The sequence below is a fragment of the Acartia tonsa genome, chromosome 8, assembly GCF_053477335.1.
Source record: "Acartia tonsa isolate MP-2025a chromosome 8, ASM5347733v1, whole genome shotgun sequence".
Lineage (NCBI taxonomy): Eukaryota > Metazoa > Arthropoda > Copepoda > Calanoida > Acartiidae > Acartia > Acartia tonsa.
In genome coordinates this window covers 38,382,815-38,408,549 of record NC_137267.1, presented here as the reverse complement: position 1 = coordinate 38,408,549, position 25,735 = coordinate 38,382,815, and the positions used below count along the sequence as shown (strand labels likewise).

Sequence of the window (25,735 nt, the reverse complement as noted above, 5' to 3'; positions counted from 1 at the left end):
TCTCCAGAATGTTATGTATACTTTTCATTATTAAAATCAGCGAGGTAGGGGACATAAGACTGAAAAATTACAAGTTTTTTGATACTTTCTCTCATTTATTAGATTCCCAATTAAGGGGTTTGTCATAGTAGCTTTTAAAATTTTTCTTTTAAGGATTTTAGGGTTAGTTTTATTTTTTCTGTAATTGGGGGTGTACTGTGCATCAATTTTTCGTCCATGGTCTTTTCTCTAAGATACATGATTAAAATGGTCACCAAAGAAGTATGTATGTTAGGTTTTATGTATGTATGTATGTAGCCTTGATTCTCTGAAGTTAGGATTCAGATGCACGAGGAGATTGTAGGTGAGAATCCTTTGACCAATCCTAGATTGGTAAGCTTCGCGCACAGCTGAGTGTATTCTATGTTACATTACATTTACAAGCTGGCCCGCAATTCTCGTGGAAGCTACTTAATCATTACATCACCCTGGCCTAGAGTTTCGGCTGGTGTTCCATATTAAGCCACCCTAATTAATGGCACTCTCATATGAATGAGGAGCATGGACGAGGGAAAGCACGATTATATTTGCTTAATAGGTAGGATTGTTAGGTTTTATAATAATAAAACGCGAAGAAGCAGCGCATAACAATAGAAACGTGGATGTTTTAATTGAGAATAATGATATTTAGATTTCTTCACATTAATCAATGAAACAATATTATACTCTGCAAACTATTGTCCATGATAATGAAGCCACTCTTAATGGATGTGATCTAAAGGGATGATATAATGGGTATAAATTGTTATACATCCCCAATGATGATAAACAAAATTCCTCTTCCGTAGATTGAACCTATTGGTTGAAAAGTTAGGACACTACTAGTAAGTTTTAAACTAACCAATCAAATTCAGCTAAAGTACCCAAAGTTTTTGAGCCAACGAATAATATAACATTGTAATAAAACTTTGGGTACCTACCAGTGTAATTTAAAGCTATATCTACTTGCCTATCTGTAACAGAAAGTTTTCATATCTTAACCTCCATGTATCATTTAATAATGCTTATTACTGTGGATATAATCTTAATTGTTTTCTTCTAGAGAGGTGATTGCTACCTTCGGTGTGTGCAATAAGAAAACAACCAGCAATAATACTCTTGAGGTAAGTAATCCTTTCAGTTTTATAAAAATCATTCTTTATAATTAAGTATTATTCTTGTAAAACATAAAGAAATAAATTGCTAGACCTTGAGAAGCACATTTAGATAAGTGTTCATGTATGATAATAAAATCTTCATTTACAAGACAAATATTCGAAAGGATTTCTTTTTTCTTCCATAGTTATCAAAATGCCAAGACTTGAAAATCATACATTTGTTATTTGAATTATGCAACTTTAGGGGATAGTCGTATGAGACACTTTTTATATCTAAACATAAAACTCAAGGGATTTCATTCAAAAAAAGGGTCACAGCATTAAAATTTGGTATGGCAGTTGCTTTAAAAAGGTGCAATGCTAAACAATTATGAATCATTTGAGACAAACTTAGTTGTTTAAAGAAACCCTTTTCGGTTGCGTTTCTTTGTGTTTTAGATGTAGTTACAAAAAGTGTCTAATCCGCTCCGCCCCCACCTTTGTTTTATTTTCACCAATTTTATGGAGGTTAAATATTTTTCAAACTTAGGTTGCCAACACGCTGGGCATAGAGGCGGCTCGTAAGACTATCATGACCGAGATCAACACGACCATGGAGTCCCACGGCATGTCCATTGATCAGCGCCATGTCATGCTTCTGGCAGACCTTATGACCTGCAGGGGAGAGGTCCTGGGTATCACCAGAAACGGCCTGGCAAAGGTAACATTTTCTGTTGCGCTGTAAAAGCATTTACTTCTGCATATTATAAAATCCGCAAAGTGTAAACATATGCTAAAATCTTTTTGGGTTGTGCCTTACAAACGCCTATTATCACATCCGCTATGCATTCCCATTTACAAAAAGTGATATTAATAAATACCTATATTTTTTATGCAAGTTAAGCATATAACGGACAGTGGTAGTTACTGTTATTGTAATAACATGTGGTTCTGATTATTTGATAATGTAATTCATGTGAGTAAATCCAGCTTATAAATACCAATAACGAAATTAATTCGGGGAAAAATCACGAAACCTAAACGTATTTTTCAACTGTCGTTGGGGGGGCAACACATCGTAAAAATGACGACCTCTCCATTTGCCCCCCAAATATTATTTTAAATGGGGGAGGCGGATGTGCCACTTTTTGAAACCAAAACTAAAAGACAACAAAGGAACTCGACTAAAAAAAGAGTTACAGGTCTGAGATTTTGCATGGCAGTTGCTTTATAGGGGTACAATATGGAACTGTGAAGAAACGGCGGCGCAACCGCCGAAAACCGCCGTTTCCTGCCGATTTTTTTTTTGCAATTTCTCGGCGGTTTTCGGCGGTTGCACCGCCGTTTCTTCACTGTTCCATATTGTAACCCTATAAAGCAACTGCCATGCAAAATCTCAGACCTGTAACTCTTTTTTTAGTTGAGTTCCTTTGACTTTTAGTTTTAGTTTCAAAAAGTGGCACATCCGCCTCCCTCCTTTATTTCACTTGTTGGTTATACCTTATACCTGGAGTAAATCTAGCAGGGATTGAGGAGTCGTTAGATTTTAAATTGTAAAGTTTTATAACTATGTTGAAACATTGGGCACTTTAATTGAATAATGATTGATTGGTTCCAAATTATCCGAACTTTTTTTTTTTTTTAACTTTTTAACTTTATCTTTTATTTACAATAGGGGTAATTTTGTTTATAATCGTTACCAAATCGCAAAGGTCATCCTAGGATATAGGGAATACTTCTCAAATCTATAGACTTTGGTAACTAATAAATAAGGAAAGAATAGTGAGAGAAGAAAATAGATATTTTTAACCTTCATTGTCCTCTCCCCCTACCTTATTTCCGATGCTCATTCTCTTTCATCAAAATGCATTAATAAAACACTATTTTATAAGCTGATTCAAACCAGGGCTCGGCAGCTGCAATAAAATCTGACTTGACTTGTCTTGACTTTATCATAAAAATCAGTTGAATGACTGACTCTAATGTTTACCCATCCATCTAATTTTAAAAGGCCAACTTTATTTATGTCGGCATAAAAGGGCACTTATTTATTAACAAACAAAAAAAATGTATGAGAAAATGAGTTTTGCTTTGCTGTCATTTAAGATAGAATGTTTTTGCTGAAGTGCATTTTTTATATAAAACACATTAACTGTCCTTCTGTCACTACTGCACTGCACTAGAACTAAATACATTTTTACAGTGATAAGAGCTTTGCTACTTATTGACTTTGTCATCCTTGTTTTCATTTACACTCTTAAAACATTTTTACAAAATAAAATAAATACACAGACAGAAAAAAGGGGAAATTAGATCTTTAATAATCCAAGTTTCGCATGTAGAATCTTTTTTTTTTGTGTGTGAAGCCACTCAATAAGTCACTTCTGTCTCGTTATAGTATTCCAAGGGATTTTTTCTAATACTTCTTTTCATGTTTCTTATCTGTTTCAATACAAAAAAAAAATAACCGGATGTCTATCTGAACCAAAGGATCTTGCTAACCGCTGCACCGATGTAGTTCTCTTTTACAAAGTAGCTTCTCATGGTCCAAGAGAAAGTTTGTAACTAATTTGGGAGAGTTTACCACCACCCTCCGAAGATAATTCGCCCCCTCAAAAAATCATAATGACTAGGTATACCAGAATTATTTTGTTCTTTTAAAACTAGAATTGAAAATTGGAGGGTGGTCGACTTATCCCCCCTTCCATCCCAAGTGCTCCTTTAGACTTCTAAGAGCGTAGCTTTCAATATGATTTTTTTCTTCAATTTCTATATTTTTAATTTTTCTAAAAGCTTAATTGATAATAGGATGCGGTCATCCTGTTTTTTCTTTTTATTTATCTTTACACTTGATATGAATGTTATCTTTCTTGTTACTAAACACATTATTAAAACAAAAGTATAAATGTTGGAACTTTTGTGAAAGTACAATCTTCAGGAATCTGAAAAGATAAGACATTGGAATAAATTGATATACATCCCCCAAAACAGAGATGGAAAAAAAACTGGTTTTTTTTTTAAAAGATCAAACCAGTTTGTTTTTTTTTGGTTTAAACCAGGTTTTTTTGTTTTGTTTTTTTGATAAAAACCAGGTTTTTTTGGTATTTTTTTAATGATATCCAAATTATAGGCCTGCCCCCCCCCTCTTTTTTCACCCCCTCCCCCTTTTTCTCACCCCCAAAACGGGGGTTGCCCAAATCTGCCCAAAAGAACCCGAAAAAGGGCAGCCCAAAAGCGCCCGCCCGATTTGACAACCCTGACTGACAGTTATTTACTGTATTATTTACGTTATGAAAAGATATAACTGGAAAGATAGGCCTTTGTATAAATATTTAAAAAAAAAACCATTTAAACCATCCCACCTTGGTTTTTTTTGGTTTTTTAAAACTTTTTTTTTGGTTTAAACTACTTGATTTAAACCACGTGGTTTTCTTTATGCCATCTCTGCCCCAAAATGATAAACAAAACTACCAGTTATGTAGACAAAAATTATTGGATAAAACGTTTGGAATCAGCCAATCAGAATTCAACAAAAATACCCAAAGTTTTAGCGTCACCGTAAGATAATGTGGCTAAAAAACTTTGGTAGCAGACTAGCAGTGTAATTTACAGTCCAATGTCCCCTTCCTCCCTGCCAATCTTTTCTTTAAAACTATTTTTCCATAACATTAAAGGATTAGGATTAAGAAGATGTAAGATTTATCACATTTTCATCAAACCTTCACTTTTTACCAGATCTTTTCTATATTTAGACTCTGTACGTCCGTTTATTTTAGGTTTGTTTGAATCGATTTCAAACCTTGTTTAATTTTAATTGGGTATATTTTAAAATCTAAGCAAATCTTTAAATTATTAGAAATTAAATTTTGATATAAATTTTTTTGTATGAATTTGTTTTATTGGCATATCTTTTGAATTAGTGATTCCTTGACCAAAAAGGTATGATTATTGAGCAAAACGTCTCTATAATCATGAATTCTTATTCTTTAAATGTGAGTACATCACTCCTGCATTGAAGTAATTATATGATATTTCATATATTCATATTTGCAAATGTTCCCTTTTCTCAATCAATAATCCCTCTCTAAAAGTAACAGGATCTCTGTGTGTGTCTTTTTGTTTCAAAGGATCTCGCTAACCGCTAAATGCCGCTAGGTGGCAACAGTGTATGACTTACTGGACTTTTCTTCCTACACGGGGGCAAAAAAAATTTTATTTAAAAATTCAATTGAAAGAAGGGGAGATCGCCTCTAGGTGCGTAGCCGCTAGTTTTATTATTTGTACTTAATGATCTTAAAAAGTTAAAATGTAATTTTGGTATAAAAGTACGTATTACTTATCAAATGTTTTTCTTCGTGGGAAAATTATTTTCATAAATTTCTATGCAACTATTTTAATTTTAAAACCTTTTCAAAGTTTTAATTGCTGAATCAAACTTACTTTTAAATGTTTTATTTCTTTTCAAGTACGATTATATTTTCCAATTAAGAGGTACATATCTAAGAAAAATAAGTTATTTGGAATTAATATTTCAATTTGCGAAGCTTTTCTACTATTTTTTCTTATATATTACACTTAAGTTAAGGAATCATAAGTTGTGTAAATATACAATACAAATATAGGTATATATACATTATACAATATACATATGTGTTTGAAAAATCGTTGGTGCCTAATCTTATGGAGCAGTACCCAATATTATTTCAATCTAAAGTATTTTGTAAAAATGCTAATACCCCCCCCCCACACACACACAATTTCAATTTATTTCAATAAAAAAATGGATGGTTTCTGTGCTCGGCTAGACACTTTGAGGGAAACCACCGCATAGTCTATAATATCTTAATAATTTTCTATATTATATATTTGTGTAGATGAAAGAGAGCGTGTTGATGTTGGCGTCGTTCGAGAAGACGTCTGACCATCTATTCGACGCGGCCTACTATGGACAGAAGGATGCAATCAAGGGGGTGTCAGAGTCCATTATTCTGGGTATTCCTATGAATGTGGGTACAGGTATGATGAATTACATTTATTATTACTTGGAAATTAGACCTGATTATCATATACTCTAATAAAGTGAAGTTCGTATCTGGCTAAAATAACGATTTTCCAACATTTCTCCCCCCCCCCCACCCTCCAATTTATATGATATAAATACGGAATATTACCTTTGTTTTACATTTCTTTACCACCCCCCTTGAATTTGGGGGTGGGGGGCATTATGGAAAATATGCACCACTGAAAGGATGATAATATAGAATCAGGCACATATAAAAATTTCCATTAAAATTATATGTTTCGCATTAAGATTTGACAAGCCTTTAATTTATTATTAATGTTGCTTAATTTTAAAAAGCTAAAAATTTATTTTTTCCAGGATTGCTGCGGCTGTTATACAAACCACCCAATAATAAACCATCAGAGAGTGCAAAATCACTTTTCTTTCAAGATTCGGTTTTCAATAATCCACAATTTAAGTTTCTGGAGAAAACTTAGCTAAATATTTAAACTAATATTTTTCAATTATTTTAAATTTGAGTCTGTTTTGCTAGAGATGAATATTTGAATTCTGTTACTTAGTTAAAATTGGAAATAATCGGGGAGAGAGGGGACATTGGGCTGTTTATTACACTAGTCCCCAAAGTTTTAAAGTAACGTTTTCTTATTCGTTGGCTTAACAACTTTTGTGACTTTAATTAAATTTCAATTGGTTGGCTCATTAAGTTGAGTGTCCAAACGTTTCAACCAGCAATAGTAATCTACAGAAAGTGTAATTTTATGTATCTTCATTGGGGAATGGGATGTACATCAATTTAACGGCCATTGTCTTCTCCCATTAGATCCCTGAGAAAAATTATACTTTGTTTAAAACTTTATGTATAGAAAAAAAATAGGTATATTTCATGTACTTCAAAACTCTATTTTATATTATTAATAAGCAAGGAAGAGAAATGTGTAATTTCAATACAAGTTTCCCCATTGACATAAACCCCTCCATAATTATGACTTAGATGATTGATTAAGCTGCATTAAAACTGCTCACAAAAGGATAAGAGTTTATTTTTCTTTTGAAAAATTTTTATGAAATATTTCCTTTGAAATCTGATAAAAATAATTTTGTATGTTGATTCAAATGATGAGAGAAATTTTATTATATTCATATTTATGTCAACTAAATCTGTGATTCAGTTACTCTTCTTTTTCTTTTATATTATATTAAATTTTTTTTTTCAGAATACTTAATGTTTTTTTAATATAATGTTAGATAAACCTGAAATATTTGTCAGGTCCAGATCATTTGGTAGAACAAGGTAACATCAAACAATAAATTTATTTTAACTTCTATTTTACACAAGATTATCTTGTACTTTAATAAAGTAAAACTAGTAACTGGCTAAAATAACGACCCATACACCCCCTTTACCCAATCCCCTCCCCTCCATCTGGATGAAGTAACTGTACAATAAATAATGTCCAATCCGCCCATAAAATTAAGAATGAAAAGTAAATTTGAAATGATTTTAGATTTGTACTCGCGGTCAACTGCGTTGCTTATAAACACATACATAAAAAATAAGGAATGTACTGCAGTTCACGGTAAAATATTGCTGGTAACGAATATTGCCAAAAATCTATGAATTTTAAAGGCTGCTAGCTGCCAAACGGCTAAACGTACAGATCATACCCGCACACCATTTTGAGCGGTATAAGAAGGCCTACAAATAATCTGGAGTAGCCAAGATCCAATGATGCACAGGGAAAGCTTCACTGAAGAAAAAACGCGTAAAATAGGCATTCTTCGCGCATTTCTCTGCACTGCAAGATAATTTAAATTTATGCATTATTGATTTATGGCTTTTCCAGATTATTTGTAGGCCTTCTTATGCCGCTTAAAACAGTGTGCGGGCATAATCTGTACGTTCAGCCGTTTGGCAGCTAGCAGCCTTTAAAATTCATAGATTTTTCGCAATACTCGTTACCAGCAATATTTTACCGTGAACTGCAGTAGATCCAAAATAAGTATTATTCAACTTTAACCTTTAGAAGAGAAGTAACAAATGATGACCGTTCTGTAGTAGTGGAATCTGAATCATGTCTTACTTTAGCAGGGTAAGAATATCTTAAACCTTTTACTTCAAGCATCTATAGTAAAATAAAATAAGTCGGTAGTAAGTACCTTGCATTTTTACAAATTTAATGATCTATTATAAACTGAAATGATTTTTTCAAAAAGAAAAGAGGGATTTAACTTGAGTAGAATGTTTTTTTATGAACTTTCACCTTAATTTCAATACATGAAATTTGTAGATTTTTCTCGCTTCTTGAATTTTGCCATTCTATGTATTTTTTACCACTTTTAATGGTAATTTTGAATTTGAATATTCATTATTATAAGAAACTTTAATCAAAGTTAAAATTCTAATTGTGTACCTAAAATACAAAAGTCCATGACCAGGCATCCATTCATACTCCAAACAACCATGTCGGCCTCAACGCCGTTTTTTACACCATTAAAATAGGGTCTTCCATATGTATTTAGGACAATTACCTTCCTCATACCCTTGTGGGTCTTTTCTAAATAATGTATTCCCAGGCCGAGTGGGCAAGGTGCCCCCAAACTACGGAACATTCTACAAGAACATGAATCACAGTTATCCAGTCAACCTGGAAATTATGCATCCAAGAATAAAACACCAGAAAGAGGTAGGAAAAGTTGTCATTTTTCTATCAATTTTGTTTAACCCAATAGATTATTTCCCTGATTTTCTAGGACAAGGTTTATGGTTTGTTGGCCTTATGTGGCTAGGCTAGGGCTATTTTGAAAAGCATATCATTTCTTTATCACCCAAGGAACCTAAAACATAAAAGCCAACAAAACCTTCGATTGCACGTCCTTTATTTGGAAGTTATGGCTGTATGCATGGTAGTGAATTGCGTCAAGTCATTTTTGTAATGGGCCAAAATATTTTTAACGTCTCTAGTATGACTTGATGTAGCACGCACCCTATGCTTCCGGACAGCATGCTGAGATGGCATTTTATCATTTACGCTACTATGGACATTAACTTTAATAGGAAAATAATGTAAAAATGCATATATTAAAAATCACTTTGTTTCAGCAGAATTTTAATTCAATAGAAGAAAAATAAAGTTTTTGAAATTCGTTTGTAAAGCTCTCACATTTTTCTCACGTTCTTTTATTATTAGAAAAAATGCCTAGCTTGAAAATAATTTTTTTTTTGTATGAATAGATTTGATTATTTTATTAAGTTAACTAGCTTATACGTCCCTAGAGGCTTTTAGTTTTTTAAAAATTAAAAATATTTAAGGGGGTTAATTTTTTTCTAGGGGTGAATTTTTTGGAGAGTTCTTGTACCTTTCCCTTAAAAGGTTATAAACCTTTCCTGGACCCATGAAAAGCTACACTTTAAACGAGAACCATATCACACCCAAATCCTGTTTTTTTAATACTAGGATAATTGTTAAAGTTGAATATTTTTTCAGAGCCCGGCAGTTATGTGCCAAAGACATATAGGCCAAACCCACTGAAAAATACACCATCTCCACTAAAGAAAGAAACAACTAGCCCACCCAAAAGTGTCAGGTTCAATAGAGAAGGAAGTTCCAGGGTTGGCCAAGCTGGTCAACCTGCCAGAGATTGGGCCCCTAAAGGTCCCATTAAGGAATAATAGTTTTAGCTAAGTTTTTTTAGAATTTTCTTTTAAATTTTGATAGAACATAAGTGTTATAAAAATTTTAAGTAAATAAAAAAAGGGAGGGGGGGGGGGGACTCATAAAGCAACCATCTCATAATCAGTGCACAAATTGGAATTATTCGAATAATGTTTATAAAAATGAGCAATCCTTAAAGTCTTTTTCCTAAAATTAAAGGTATGTTATGCAGTTAACATTTAATTTATGTACTTTGACTTTGAGAAAGTGTTTGGCGACGAAAATGCTTGAATGTGCTTTGTTTATTTTTTCTTTATTTAACCAGTTTTAAAAAATTAAACCGGTTTTTTTTCTCAAGTAAACAGAAAAAGGCCACAGTACCCGCTGGACTAATTGTGCTATGCCTTCTTTGGAATCTTACTATTGGGTATGACCTAACTGAATTTAATTTGCTTTGATTTTACCTTTAGATGCTATTGACTTAGCCGTTAGCTTCAAGTTTAAAATTTTAAAATCTATACATTGATTTTTCCATTAAAAACTGCTATTCTCATTTCTTTGTTCAAAACTAATTAAAAAAAACAGATTCTAAAGAGAGACACTAACAGAAAAGAAGTCAATATTACAACACCAGCAAATAATCGTTTGCGTAAAAACAAAGCAAATGCTCCAACAAATGTTAAAAAATCTACGAATCCACTTCTTGATGACGATGAAGATTTGATTGTTGATATTCTCCAAATCAAGGGTACTATATGGTATTTAATTACAGAGATAAAGGGATAAGGCAGTAGATACATATTCAACTTTAAGTTTAAAATTTTTGGAGAAAAGTTTAGAAAATGTTACTTTTTGTTCATTTTCCTGACATTAAAACCTGGAATTACAATTTTTAAAATCTATTAAGAGCTTAATATCAAATTTCATAATATGCCACAAAATGCTTCTAAATAAATATTATTGGGATATTAAGTAACGAAAACCGAGAAGGTATCAAAAGATAAGCTTTGTCTGATATAGTACATATTTAATAGAGCTCGAAAAACCTATCACACCAAATTCATCACAAAAAGCTGACACCCAAAAAATTCAAGCTGCCAAAAGTACATCTAAAAATACAAGCATATCTGATAAAATGTACAAAAGTACATCTGAAAATACAAGCATGTCTGATACAATGTCCAAAAGTACATCTGAAAATACAAGCATATCTGATACAATGTCTAAAAGTACATCTGCAACTACAAGCATATCTGATACAATGTCTAAAAGTACATCTGAAAATACAAGCATATCTGATACAATGTCTAAAAGTACATCTGAAACTACAAGCATATCTGATACAAAGTCCAAAGTGGTCAACAAGAAGAAGCAAGCTCGTCAAAAAGAAAAAGTGAAGGTTAAAACAGATGTTGAAACTAATAATGATCCAGGTTCGATTTAATTAAATTTTAAAGCGCAGCTATTCTGTAGTTATGGTTAATCAGTCAGTCAGCGCGTACTTTGTTTTTTTTAATTGCACTGGCCGTAAACTCTACCTTTTTATCCAGTTTTGCCCTTTATTTATATAAAAGATGTATAAGTATAGATGTATAATCCAGAAAATTGCTTTCTGTTCTTTGTAGGGACTCGGCTGTGTTTTTATTTCCGACACTATTAGCTTATTTCAAAGACCCCAAACAAATTTGAACAGGGTCTTGGATCTGTGGGCAGAGTTACAGATACATCAAACCCCCTCTATTATTTTACTTTAATATTTAGCTTATCACAATTTTTGGTCGTTACAAATTATCTATCAAACTAAAGTGGAAAAATCCTTCTTTTTCAGGTAGTTTATTTACCCGCCAGTGGCCTAAGATCCCCCACATATTTGAGGCAGAAAATGAAGTTTTCCTTGGTCTTTGTGAAGCACATGTCTTAGTTTCTGAAAAGTTAGGTTAGTTGAATTGAATTTTTATATGTATACCAGGCAAGTATGGAGGGGACATTAGGCTGCTTATTACAACTAGTACCCAAAGTTTATAATAGTATTTTCTTTTTTTCATTTCAATAACTTTTATTGAATTTTATTGGTCAGTTCATTAAGTTGAGTATCCAAATTTTTAAACTACTTCTTTAATCTACAGAAGGGGTTACCTGGTGTAACATCATTGGAATGTACATCAATTTATCGGAAATTTATTTATCCCTTTTAGATCCCTAGTACTAGGCGTACCTAATATTTTTCCATGTGCCTCTTGATTAAGTTGTGTATTTATTTAAAGTTAGAGTAAGGGAGGGGACAACATGGACTAAAATTACTCTTGTAAGTTTTAAATCAACGTTGTCTGATTCGTTGTGCTTTATTCAATTTTTATGTTTTTAGGGTAGGTATGTTTTTGTTTTTCGTCATTTGGGATTCATATCAATTTATCGTTCATTGTCTTATCCTTTAAGCAGTGTTCCGTATCCTACATTAAATCAACAAACAAAACCCAAGCTCAAGCTCAGATGAAAATTTTTATTCAAGTCCATTTTTTACTTTTGAAGGTTTTAAAGTCCAATTTTTGAGAAAAATGGTCTTAAAAACTTAAATATTTTGGTAGTAAACATGTTTTAATTACTAAAAAGTAAAAAAATGATCAATTGATCTAAAACAACCAAATTGAAAATAGATGAAGCCTAATTCTGAAATAATATTCATTAATAGATAGATAGGTGCTAACTTGTCTTGTATGTATGTAAGGAATTCTAAGTATTTCCACATGAAATTTGAAATTTTGTAACTTTATATAATACTTTTCACAAGACAGAAATTTTGTTAAATTAAATGACGATTAACCAGGCAGGGAGGGGATACTTGGCTGTTATTACAAATATACCCTAAGTTTTATGATCACGTTGGCTAAACATTTTTGGGTACTTTTATTAAATTTGCCTTAGTATTTTCATTATCTATCTGTGTCCAAACGAATCAACCAATATGGTTGTAATCTACCTAAAGAGTAATTTTAATTATCGTCATAGTAAATGTGCAAAATTTTATCATCCATTTGGTCCGGAGGGGTCAACAATTCAATTTTTCCTACCCATCAATTTAGACAAAAGTTGACCTGCCAGCCTTCAAAGACATCCTGGGCCACCTATATTTTAAATATCAACCCATGTTGATAATATGTTTTTTGAAATAATTTGGGGCCAAAGCTGCAGAACTCTAAAATCTAAGAACGTATTATTGACATTGTTAAATTGGCTATACTTGCTTAAATCTGATAAAATCAAATATCCGCATGTTGGAAATTGTCCAACTAAAATAAGTCCTAAATAAGTTCAAAAATTATTTATAACACAAAAAATGGTACAAAATGCAAAAATGTGTTTTTTTTTCTTAGTTTTTAAGATAAGGGTAAGTTTGGCAAAATTTTCTTATTGAGTACTCTCTGAGCTTTTCGCATGTTTATTAAAGAGAATTTGTTGATATTGCAATTAGCTTCATATTTCACGATATATATGGCATCCGGTTTCGTTCGTTTTTTGCATTATCTTAAAAACTAATAGATCGATTAAATTTCATCGATGTTTTAATTTAGAATTATTCCGACGCACGTAGAGGGAGGAAGGATCTATTTTTGCGGAGTAATATCTAATAAACAAAATGAAAACATACGAAATAGCTAAATAGTATAAAAATCTGTTATATTTCATGTAGGTTAGTTAAAATAAATTTTTAAATGTCAATTTTATTGTTTTATATTCATATAATTGATATTATTCTTTCAGCCTACTCTTTATGTTTCTTCGTGTGTGTGTGTGTGTTTCGCGCCTTGTTATTTCGTAGCGTAGAATGAGGAGAAACAAGAATACACACACACACATTCAAACACACAAACAAATGCATATCCTTATAAAAATATGCCATAATTTTATTAGCCTCTAGTAAGATGAAATAACAATGATTTAGAATATTTTCTAAAAAATGGATAAAATCAAGAAAATTTAGATAAAATAATCAAGATATTAAAAATTAAAAACGCGCAAATTTGAAATTTGCAGCTGGTGAAAAACTGGTTATACTTACAAAAATTTTTACTTGACATGATATTTAGCCAATGCAATTGTCTACAAAAAAGTATTTCAGAGTCTTCTTGATTTGACAACTCCTTCCCGCCCTAAATGTCCAATAAAACCTCGGGAACGGCAAAAATCAGACTTTAAAGGTCATTTTAACGGTGTTTGACCTTCGAGGTCATGTATTTTTTTTTTCATAAATGGACTCCCTGACCCATAAAACCCCTAATTTGCTGTATTGGGCATTAAAATCGGCCAAAAGACGGCTGAAAACGAATTGTTGACCCAAAACTGCGTTTTCAGACCAGTGTGCATTGTCTTAAGATCCCTGCATTTGACTCACCCACTCCCCAACCTCCATAATTAAATTCATTTTATATAACTAGAAAACTTTTATAAATTTGAATGAATTAAAAATTGAATATTAATGTTGAGTTTTTATTTTAGCCAAGACTATATAGCAGAGTTGTGGATCCGGATCCGGAAGGATCCGCAGTTTTTTGAGTCCAAGGATCCGGATCCGGATCCTGGGGTATAAATTTATGGAAAAATCTACCTAAAGAGGACTATCCACGAACAAGAGCACGTGATTCTAAGTACCTTCCAGCATTGATCCTAAGTATTTTCTTTCAGAATATAATAGGTCACCATTAATAATTAATATATTGACGAGAAAATTTATATTTCACCACTTCAAGTTGAAGAAAAGTAAAAAAATGTTCAGGTTTTTTAGCCAAAATTCTATCAAACGTTTTGTTGAGTTCGGGGTGTCTTTAATTGTCCATGTTGTCAAATGATAAAAATTAAAAAAAGTTAAAAGCACATTTACTATATCTCATATGTATGTTTAAATTAATGCTAGTATGGATTAATTTACAATCTATATAACACGAGTATTCGCATGTGTATCATCAAATATCCATTTTATTAAAAGAATTAGCTTCATAAAAGTTTTCAAAATCAATTAAAATACCTAAAAAAATATGGTGAAACATAAATTTTCTCGTCAATACATTAATGATATATGGTGACCTATTATATTCTGAAAGAAAATACTTAGGATCAATGCTGGAAGGTACTTAGAATCATGTGCTCTCGTTCGTGGATAGTCCCCTTTATATTAAATAGTCACTTACAAAGACATTCTCGTGATGAGAGCCAATCTTTAAGGTTTAGGTTCAGACTTAAAAATGAAAAGTATTTTTGACTTCGAGATTAAGGAATAAATATTTTTTGAAAAATTTGGTGATTTTATTTTTATTGTCAAGGATAATTATGTCCATAAGTGTGAATAAGATCATTGTTTTAAAATAATTTTCCTATCCATTACCTAAAACTATCTGAGTGAGTTTTGACCAGTGTTGCGGAGCCGGGAGCCGCGGAGCCGCCATATTTTGGTGGAGCCGGAGCCGTAATTTTCGTTAAAAACGGCTCCGGATTAGCTAAACATGATTTTATAAAGCTTTAATCAAATCAAAGCAAAATATTTCATATTAAGTATTTTATTTTCTCAATTCGATAATGAATAAAAATTTATATATTTATGTTAGGTAGGAGCCGGAGCCGTGAGTTCCAGACCCGGCTTTGCGGAGCCGGAGCCGCATCAAAATTAAACGGCTCCGCAACGCTGGTTTTGACTATGTTAAACTTAAAAAGTTGAATAAATAAATGATATTTCATGTTAAAATTATCTTTGGACTGAAACGGTGTTTTTTTAGATGGTTCTAATATGGCTGTGTCAAATAGAAACTACATCACATCCAGAAGAAATATTCTTCTCAATAAGTAAGTTTTATTTGCTTTTTTTATGTCTTTTTGAAAACTTTAGTATTTATGTATTTAAGGTTAGGTTAGGTTAAGTAAAGGTTAGAAAACTCCCGCAGTTATAAGGACTGACCCGGCAACCCATGACAGATGCAAAGATGTAATAAAAAAACTGGTAGGGTAAGGAGGTTGGGTGGTCATAAAATATTTGTGAGTAAAAGCACTATTTTTAGCCTGTTTTATGTCTAATATGCTATCTTTAATTTATTTTATTATGTTATTCAAATTTTTCTAGTCCTACAGAAGAAGAGTTAAAGAAATATAAATTCTCTGGTCAGAAAATGGGAGGAGTCTTTGATCTTGTCACACAGCTCAACTTGATACACGACAGGTATAGTAGTCCTTAGACAATACCACCCAGAGAAAGAGGGAGTGGACAATGTGCTTTTTATTACACTAGTCCCCAATATTTTTATAATATTTTTTATTACCTATTCGTTGGCTTATCAACTTTGTGGAGTGAATTTTGATTGGTTGGTTTTTTTAAGTTGACTGTTCAAACGTTTCAACCACTAATCTTACGCTACAGAAGGGGTAATTTTGTGTATTAGATTGGGGATATACATTATTTTATCGGCCATTGTTTTATCCCCTTAGATTCCTGAATAACAGCACTCACGGGTACTAGGATAGGTCCAGGGAGAAGACATAAAACTGTAAATTATACTTGTACCATAGGTTTTATAAACACGATGTCTTATTAGTTGAATTAATACCCAGAATTATAATAAAAGAATAGAGCTATATTAAATTCTACCCACGGAGTAGAACCCCCCTGTGCCGAATTTCAATTGGGTCTTTGAATATCGGCAAATAGCGTCGGAAATATATGTATAGCCAAGTCACTACCAAAGAGCTGAAAGCAGACAAATAAGTTCCCTACCACTTGGGCCAGGTAGTTATATGGGTTATATAATATATACTTATACATTTATGATTCTTGTCGACTTTCATCAAATCTCAGCAGGTCTACATATCCTTTTATATAATCTAAGAACATACGTTGGACGTGTTGTACATACATACATATCAAAGTTAATAAAGAGTTAGACACGTAATACTTGAAAATACAATATTTTTTTAGATTTTGTAAATTGTTTCCTTTCCTTGAAGTAGAAACATTTTTGTATGGAGAACTAATTCAAGCGGGTACTGCAACGTCTAAGGTATGTAGGATTCTTTTTTATGGCAATATCCCTCAAAGTGCCTTGTTGAACACTGAATCCCCCGTCCACCCTTATTTCTAAAGTAAATTGAAAATAAGTGGGCGGAGGGTAGTCTTTTTTTTTGATACTTTAAGTAAGGTTAGATTAAATTGGGTACTGAGTAGCTCCACACGAAGTGTCCGTTATAGGAAAAAACTACCATTTCCCCCCCATTATTTTCAATTAAAAAATTGAGGGGAATTGGTTCAGTGCTCGATAGGCACTTTAAGCACCTGAAAAGCATTGAATCTACAAGTCACGTAGGCCAGTTTGTCAGTAAGCTGTTTAAGATATTTTTCTCTTGTCTTTATTCTATGTTTTCTCTTTTTTTTATATCCATTTCATCATTTTTTGCCTATCAAGTTAATCAATGTTGGTTGTTTGATATTTTATTTTTGTTTAGGAGGACAAGTACAATTATAGAAGCAAAGGATTTCAAGGTACATTTTTTATAATAGTTAATTTCTTTTTAATTATTTGGTTCCAATGTACAATGATGGTTTTATGATTGCATGGATCTGACTCCAGATTATCATATTCTCTATTAAAGTGAAACATGTAGAGGGCTAAAATCCCCTCTCCACCTACTGGATGAACGAACTGGCCAATAAAAAATGTCCATGTTAAAAACCTAATTTGATGCCAATTTTCTCCTGTCATAATGTCCACTTATGTTCTATATTAATTTGTTCAATATTTGATATTTTTAGCTGGAGATTTTGTTACCTTTGGCTGTGGAATTGCTTTTGATGATCAATTAAGTAAGTTTTATTATATTTTTCCTTATTAAGATGTAGAATATCTTTTTTTGTATCTTTCTATTCGTTCGAGTTTAAATTTTTAGTTCTTATGAAAAAATGAACATTTGAATTGTAGAAAATTACAGAAAAAATGAGAAATTGCTGATAGTATCAATAATGAAATTCTACTATTGCTGATAAGTTTTGCATAGAAAAAGTGAAATATCTCTCTAAGAACCAAGTGGAACACACATATCCTTCACCCAAGGCTTTTAGAAAATAAGCCAAAAAGGCAAAATAATCTTACTAGTGGTTGGAAAAAATGAGAACATAGCTACCCAGAAAAGAATTTTCTTTCGATTTATGGTATATCTAAAAATTAAAATTGAATTATAAAAACCTCTTATGCTTTTTTTTATTACTGCCTTTTTTCATGTGTTGACTCGCCCTACCCTTATTTATTTTTCTCCCTAACACTAAGCTAGAGATGTAAAAAAGAAAGGGGTATTGTATGGTTCACTAGATACTTCGTGTGAAAAATCCTTTTTGCACTGCACACTTCATAATACAACATCTAAACTTTAATCAGGGGTGTATATTCTGCACAAGATTTATTTTTTTTCCCCTGCTACAAAATTTTTTATTTTTCTTCCCCCCCTAGTTTTTTCTCACCAAGTAGGGGGAAAATGGAAAAATATTTAAAGAACTCTATATTTTATTTATTTTATCCCTCCTACCACACATTTTTAAAAGTTTTTTTCACCAAGGAGGGGGGGAAATAGAAAAAATGTTTTCAGTTTTCTTAATTTTTACATTTTTTTTCCCTCCAACAACCTATTTTTTATTTTTTTTCCCCCCCCCTGAGCAGGGGATCCCATGTAGAATATACACCCCTGCTTTAAGTTAAAGAAGATTATGTCAAGTTTTGTTGATAAGTTTCAGAAAGAGTTACACTATAGCATACAATTCACTAAATGAGTTAAACAGGACAAATAAGAATTTGATCTATCATTTAATGTCCAGATTTAATAGGTACATTTTTTACTTTTTGATACAGGGATAAGACAGTAGACTTAAATTAATCCATGAAAATAGTGTGTGTTCTCATCTGTTGTCCTCTTCTACGCTTTTCCTTTAACATTTTCAAGTTACCTAAGTCAAAAACTAATACAAAATGTATAATAACATGCACTTTTTTCCATTGTCACCAAACTTATTGATTTTCTAAATTTGTTTTTATTTTATCAACAATATTGAGGGGGATTTATGTGCCTCCCGCCCCAATCTGAATAAGCTATGAAAAGCCACCTGAGCTGGATCGTTAAATCATTTAGTGCTGTCCACTGCCGATGCCACTGCAACTGACAGTGCAGCCAATAATACATCTTTAAATCAAAATGGAAGTTGTGAACCGGAAAAACTTTCGAAACACCCACCGGTTCAGCGGCAGTAGTCCTTTTTGCGATGTCAGTTAGCCGTTGTTTGTTTCTAAAGTGTTTCCCGGATAACCACTGCAATTTTGGTTTAAAGATCGCTACTAGGTAAACCGCTATTAAAATCGGCTCAATAGAGGAATCACTGGGATTTAAAGATCCAGCTCAGATAAATCCCTGTGGATGAAACCTGAAGTATTTTTATATGTTCAGATAATGATCAACTGACCGTGGCAAAGAAGCATTTAATTTCTAAAGGAATTTTTTTGGTCAATAATACGCATTTTTAGTTCTAGTTGCTTTAAATTTTTAACAAGGATGACAATATCCATGGATACTTAATAGCACAGGGTAGAAGTTGGTTTAATGATAACTCATTGAAATTAAAGACAACAATAATTTGAGCCCTGCAAATATTTTTAATACTAATGATCAGTTTCTTTCTATAATTGACCTCATAAATGGCAAAGGTTACAATGTGATGATAGTTGAAGATAGTGAAACCTGTAACAAATATATTGTTCTACTAATGAATGCTCTGCTTTCTGACATATTGCAATCTGCTGGTATTTTTAAGTTGATTCAGTACAAGAAGGTGTCACTAGGTAATTATTTATTATTTTAAGAATTTAATATACTACTTTACATACCTATCTACATTTTGTGTTGATCCATACCTCTGATCGTAAATTTTTATAATGGTTTTACATATTTAGAACTTGCGTTACAAATTTTGTACTAATCAGGTATAATGTTTAAAATATCTTTTATCAACAGAAGGGGTAATTTTGTATATCATGATTGGGGAAGTACATTAATTTATTGGCTATTTCTTATCCCTTGAGATGCCTGAAGTCTAGCCCTAAAGTTGTTAATGTTCGTTTGTCTTTAGTTAATCCTTTTCACTTTGTTATTATAATATTCTTTTATTCAGAAAGCTGCTTAAAAGACAACTGCAAAAAGTTGGAGAGTAATGAAATCGAAGGGGTTGTCATTGTTTCTAACTCAGCTATTTATAAGGTAGGAATGTCTTAATATGATAAATAATATGGACCCAAACTTTCAATACGTATATCTTGATAAGAAAAGTGAGAAGTGAAGCATTATAAAACACACATTGCGTTCATATAAAAAAATATCAAGTGATTTTATTTTAGTGGAAAGGTGTAGAAGAGAATTATCCTCATTTATATGTTGATCAAATCAATAAACTTCAAAATTTTGTCAGGTTAAGTAAAGATTCATATTTTGATTAAATGGGGTATTCCTGTCCAGTTTTTTGTTTAGGAATGAATATTTCTTACCCGAGGGAATAAATGATGGACCGATAGGTCATCATTTATTCACAAGGGTAAGAAATATTCATTCCTAAACAAAAAACTGGACTGGAATATCATTCTCATTTAAACAAAAGCTCATTTTTATGCTAGTAAAATGTGGTTTAATTTTGGTTTTTAAATTTCATTTATTTCCCTGGTATAATTTTTCTTTCTTTTAGTAAGTAATAAAAATTATAAAATCTTCCAAAAAAAATTAAAAATCTTCTAAAATCATACCAGGGATATAAATGAGATACCAGGGAAATAAATGAATATTTACATCCACTATTTAAGGGGTTGTTTATATGGGAATGTATATTTATATATTTGTTACCTATGCCTTTTTGCTAGACATAATTTTCGTGAAAACAATTCTTGATTTTTTTTATGAATTTTTCAATGAATTATTTTTAGATGTAGGAATGCAGGAAAAGAGAAACTTGTTGATTATTTGCGTAAAGTGGCAACAGCCGCCAATAAACTAAGGTAGGTAACAAAACCAGGGATCTTAGGGGATAAGACAATGGCTGATGAATTGATGTAGGTCCCCAATGATGATCCACAAAATTACACTTCTTAAGATTAAAATTATTGATTGAATCGTTTACACACTCCACCAACTAATAAGAATTCAACAAGGTCCACACCCCAAAGTTGATAGAGAACTAGTAAGAAAATGTTATTATAAAACTTTGGGGACTATTGTGATAAACAGTCCTATGTCCCCTCCCTCCCTGTAACAAACCACTGTCAAATTATGGCCTGTACTCTAGGGATGGGGGAGGGTGAGCTTTTTAGTTTTGGGATGTATTTCTTTCTAGGGTCGATTTTTCTTGGAAGGTTGGAGGTACCAAACTTCTTTCTACCTATGAGAAGCTTCACTGTAAACGAGAACCATTTTAATTTTTAGACCCTTCGCTACAGACATGTATCCAAATGGTGTACAATCATGTAAAATATTTTGAAAAATAATTTTTAAATCTCCCAAGGAAGAAATTTAGAGGGGAAAAGTCTTAAGAAAGGTTAAAAAGATAATTCAGTTCGCTCATTTAGAAGTTTAGGAGGGGATGGGTTTGAAGGGGTAGATGAAGGGCATCATTATTTAAGCTGACTATAAATATTTCTTTATTAGTGTTTAAAAACTAATAAACATATCTTTTAAGGGAGAAATCTAAAGAAGAAAAGTCAAAGAGAGGGGAAAAGACAAATCCTTGGGCCGAGACCCTAGAAGTTGCATTTAAATCCGCTGCCAGGTAGAATACAAACATTTCAACAATTTTTAAATAGCTTTTCTCGTATTCATTCGAATCCGGTGGATAGGAACCTGTTCTCATCCATACGAAAAAAACTATGTCTAGCATCGTATTATATCCAGCTTCCTACGAATATAAAAATGTACAATCATAAGATTAAAGCCTTCGGCACCTCGGGTCTAAAAAAACTGGTTTTAATCTTATAATTTATAAATTATCTATATTCTGCTTATTAATTTCTGACACTGCAGATCGTGAATGTCCTACTGTCCTATTTTAGAGCTTCACCTTTATTAATGTTTTTATTTATTAAAACCATTATTTGTTGTTTCTATTGAAAATTGAGTCACTTGAACTATTCTTTCCTCCTTACTTGTTGTTCTTATTTTTAGATTTTTTTCATCTGATTAATTCTTATTCATTGTCTTATAAATTGAGTCTTTTTAAAAATATTTTATAATGGCTTATTTTCTTTGATATAGTAGTGTATGTACCTATATTCTGCGTGAGATGTGAAAAATATGTGATAGGAGAAAAAAATAGGGGAGGGGGGGGGGGGCAAATGAATTTTTTTCGCAGCCGGGTGAAAAGATAAATCTTCTGCAGAATATACACCCCTGTTTTGATATTAGCGTTTGAATAAAATCAAGTATGACAACGTTCATGAGAGAAAGCTGAACAAATCAGATGCTGTTAATATACCAAAAAGAAAAAGCATATAAATTTTTGCGAATTGTAACAAAATATCTAGGCATAAAAAAATTAAATTTCACAATTTTCTTTAGGTAGGAATATTTTGTGTTTTTACTAATCATAATTTATTGTTACGTGATTTGTTTTAGTAAATATCCCCAACCTGATGAGCTGTTTAAGAAAAGCTCATTGACAAATGAACAAAAACAGAAGTTTAAAGAAATTTACATCAGTGATATACAGAAAGAAATGATTCAGGTAAGAAGGTTATTAAAAGTAACAGGATGTCTTGTCTGCTGAAGAGAAGGATCTCGCTCTCCGATATCGTTCTCCTTTGTAGTATTTAGTCTTCTTTAATGTTCAGGGAAGGTTTATCTCTATATAGGGGGAGAGTGTCTCCTGCCTTCCAAAACAAATCGATAAGAAAAAATACCAACTCCACCCCCCCCCCTCAAAAAAAAGAATCGAAAACTTTTCGTTTTTAAGAGAAAAATGTAAGTGGGGGTCGTCTTCTCCCCCCCCCCCCCCCTGAAAAATATCAGGTACCCCTAGAGGCATAAAGATTTCTTATTCAATGGAATAACAACTTTTGGGACTTAAATTAAATTTTGAGTGTTTGGTTTATTAAGTTGATTGTCCAAACATTTCAACCGCTAACTGTAATCTACAGAAGGGGTAATTTTGTTTATCATTATTGGAGATGTATATTTAACCTATTAGATCCCTGACACATATTAGTAAAACTTATAGAACAGCTGCGCTAATTAAAATGTGTGCGTGTCCTTTTGAAGTTTCTCAACTAACGAAAATCAATTTTCCACAGGATGTTGGAGAATGTATTGGAAAAGAAGAAAAGAATCCAGAAACTTTGGTTCGCGCATTTATTCAAATGCAATTAAAATGAATTATTGATATAATCAACTTTCCACATAGCATTTGTAAATATTTTAATATATTTTGTTAAAAGGAATATTTCATTTAAAGAAGTTCTTTTTGCCTTATTTCTGCTATTAAGAATAGAATTTTAGAGACAAATGAATGCATTGTTTTACAAATCAAGGAAAATGAAATAAAATGATACTAAATATTAATGTTGACTTTGAAAGTTACAAGCAAAATATTTTTCATAGAATTATTCCTTAGAATTTTAGTACATTTATTATTTTTGTATGAATTTTGTATGTATTTCTTTCATTTAACTAACTAGTGGGTAGGCAGTTATTTTATTACAAAGAAAAAAAATTGTTTATGTAGAACTAAGTTGTTTTTAATAGTTTTATATTAATGTTAGAAGAAATTTTATCATTAAGAGTATTTTGTGTTGTACAATATTAACTTCTATAAATACATTTTAAGTTTAGGCCAGGGAGGGAGGGGACATTGGACAGTAAATGTCAACGGTACCCAAAGTTTTTAACAACGATATTTAATTTTATTAGTTGGCCCAAAAACTTGTATTACCAATGTATCATTTTGATTGGTTGGCTCTAAACTAGTAGTTTCCTAACTTTAAACCAATAATTTTAATTTAAACAATGGATACTTTTGTTTATCATCATTGGGGATTATATCAATTTATCGTCCATTGTCTTATCCCTTAAGCTCCCTGATTCTAGGCTCTCTTGTCCCAACTTTTCAAGATAGTGCTTTTATTTGCTTTCTGGATATAGGTTTCATTTTTCCAGGGAAGGAAGGGACATTGCGAGATTTATTCTTATTGAAAAACGCCCAACTGTATTTGTATAACTTCAGAATACTGGATCATAGGGTTGGTCATAAATCGTCAATAGTTTTATCCTTAAATCCCTGCATTTGTGCACTATAGAAAATCTGAAAACTAGGACGAAAAAATGCATTTGCAATTTTTAGCTGTAAAGTACTTCTGCTGATAAACCTGTTGTTAATTGCGTATATGATGTAAAGGGGAATATGCAAACGAGAGAAAGTTATGTTAAGCATTTTTAAAGTGAATATGTTATGGTTATTGTTAAATGTTGTTAAAGGAGTTGGGAAAAAACAGTGCACCCACGGTTTTTTTTATGGAAATTTTTTAAAATGTTTTATGATATTTTAGATATAATCACATGCTTTGTTTGGTTCAATTTTATTTTTAGTAAATATTATCGAATGTTTTAAAAGTCAAAAGTACATTGATCAATTGCAAATTACCATTGCTTTTGCTAAATGCATGAAAAATATTATCACTTGCTCTCATTCGTGCATAGTCACCTTTAAAAAATTTGTTATGCTTGTACTTGTAATATCTGTTTAATATATTTCTCGAAGCCATTGATTTTAAGATTATTTTCACACCCGAACTTTTCTATAATTAGAGGTTTGTATGTCATTCAGTAGAACGAGAAAAGTTTATTCTTTGGATTGAAATAGATTGACCTTATGAATTATATTATTTCATGAAATGAAAAAAAATATGCATGAAACTAATCAGTGACGTGCTTTAGGGGGCTTTTAACACCCCTTTTAAATTATAAATTAGTAAGGCCAGCCTTTTTTCAACCCCTAATGGTTTCACAGACCCTGGCCCTGGTAATTTGTCTTGCACGTCACTGATACTAACGGTACTAACTGCTTTATATATAATATTAAAGATTTAAAAATAGTACCTACAGCTGCTAATTGTAAGAGCAGGGGTAATGCATTGACCCTTAAACAGGAACACCTCATTACAATGCACAGTTGAGTTAGTACTTCCAGATTAGGGTCTGTTTTTCAGCTAGTAATATCCGTGGTCATTAAAGTATCACATCTCATAACAAGCGGATGATGCTCTGGCTTCTCTGGATAATCACGTTAAATCGGAGGAGAATCCCGCCCCAACGAGGTAACTGCTTGATCTCATGTATTTTGTTGTATGATATATTGTATGCATGCCCCTCTAACTTCCCTCGTTATAGTTTCTGTTTGACTTTGTTAGAGAAAGTTTTAATCTTGTTATTTCTGTCTGTACAAAAACACTAAAAATAAAATATTTGATGAAAACTGTTTTTTTATCAATTGGCGTCGTACCCGCCGCCTCTGTGGATAACAGCCTTTTGAGGGTGACTGGCGGCAAAGCAGCTTAAAGGAAGTCTGCAGGAAATACACTGCTCTAAATGTTTCTAGACGATGTAATTTAATACTGAAATTTATGATGTGAGGCCTAGAAAACATTTTTAACTTGAGGCTTCAAATTTGGGCTACTTGTGGCAGTCTTTTATTAGTTAGAACGCTGTATTTACTGCAGGCTTCCTTTGAGTATTAATTTCTTAGGAGTCTCTTGAAGATAAATAGATTAAACAAGATTAATTTTACGGGCAAACTGCAAAAAACGTGACGGAATTCTGAAAATTCTCAGCCGCCACAAAGTTAACAAATTCGCGAGAATTCTTTTAAGTTTAAGTAAATCTTTATTTTTAGTCTCGGGAACCGC

General features: G+C 32.0%; 2 protein-coding genes across 2 annotated transcripts in view; both read left to right on the top strand.

Annotated features, from left to right (window-relative positions):
- Polr3A (RNA polymerase III subunit A) overlaps positions 1 to 6,658 on the top strand; it is a 35,367-nt gene extending 28,709 nt beyond the window's left edge. Inside the window, exons 34-37 of the mRNA XM_080170351.1 lie at positions 1,082 to 1,142; positions 1,666 to 1,836; positions 5,990 to 6,131; positions 6,496 to 6,658. Coding sequence (XP_080026477.1) covers positions 1,082 to 1,142; positions 1,666 to 1,836; positions 5,990 to 6,131; positions 6,496 to 6,614 — 493 coding nt within the window. The 3' untranslated portion in view covers positions 6,615 to 6,658. The remainder of the gene's footprint in view (positions 1 to 1,081; positions 1,143 to 1,665; positions 1,837 to 5,989; positions 6,132 to 6,495) is intronic.
- A 691-nt stretch (positions 6,659 to 7,349) lies between these two features.
- On the top strand, positions 7,350 to 24,598 carry LOC145326907 (uncharacterized). Its single transcript, XM_080170352.1, has 21 exons — positions 7,350 to 7,429; positions 8,163 to 8,228; positions 8,713 to 8,822; positions 9,624 to 9,802; positions 10,377 to 10,539; positions 10,826 to 10,990; positions 11,117 to 11,224; positions 11,620 to 11,727; positions 15,557 to 15,623; positions 15,898 to 15,993; positions 16,747 to 16,828; positions 17,271 to 17,307; positions 17,578 to 17,628; positions 19,254 to 19,299; positions 19,512 to 19,645; positions 19,975 to 20,060; positions 20,198 to 20,268; positions 20,774 to 20,845; positions 21,523 to 21,612; positions 22,455 to 22,563; positions 23,129 to 24,598. Exons 1-21 carry the CDS (start codon positions 7,377 to 7,379, stop codon positions 23,207 to 23,209), a joined length of 1,974 nt encoding a protein of 657 aa, XP_080026478.1. The 5' UTR covers positions 7,350 to 7,376; the 3' UTR covers positions 23,210 to 24,598.
- The last annotated feature ends 1,137 nt before the right edge of the window (positions 24,599 to 25,735 follow it).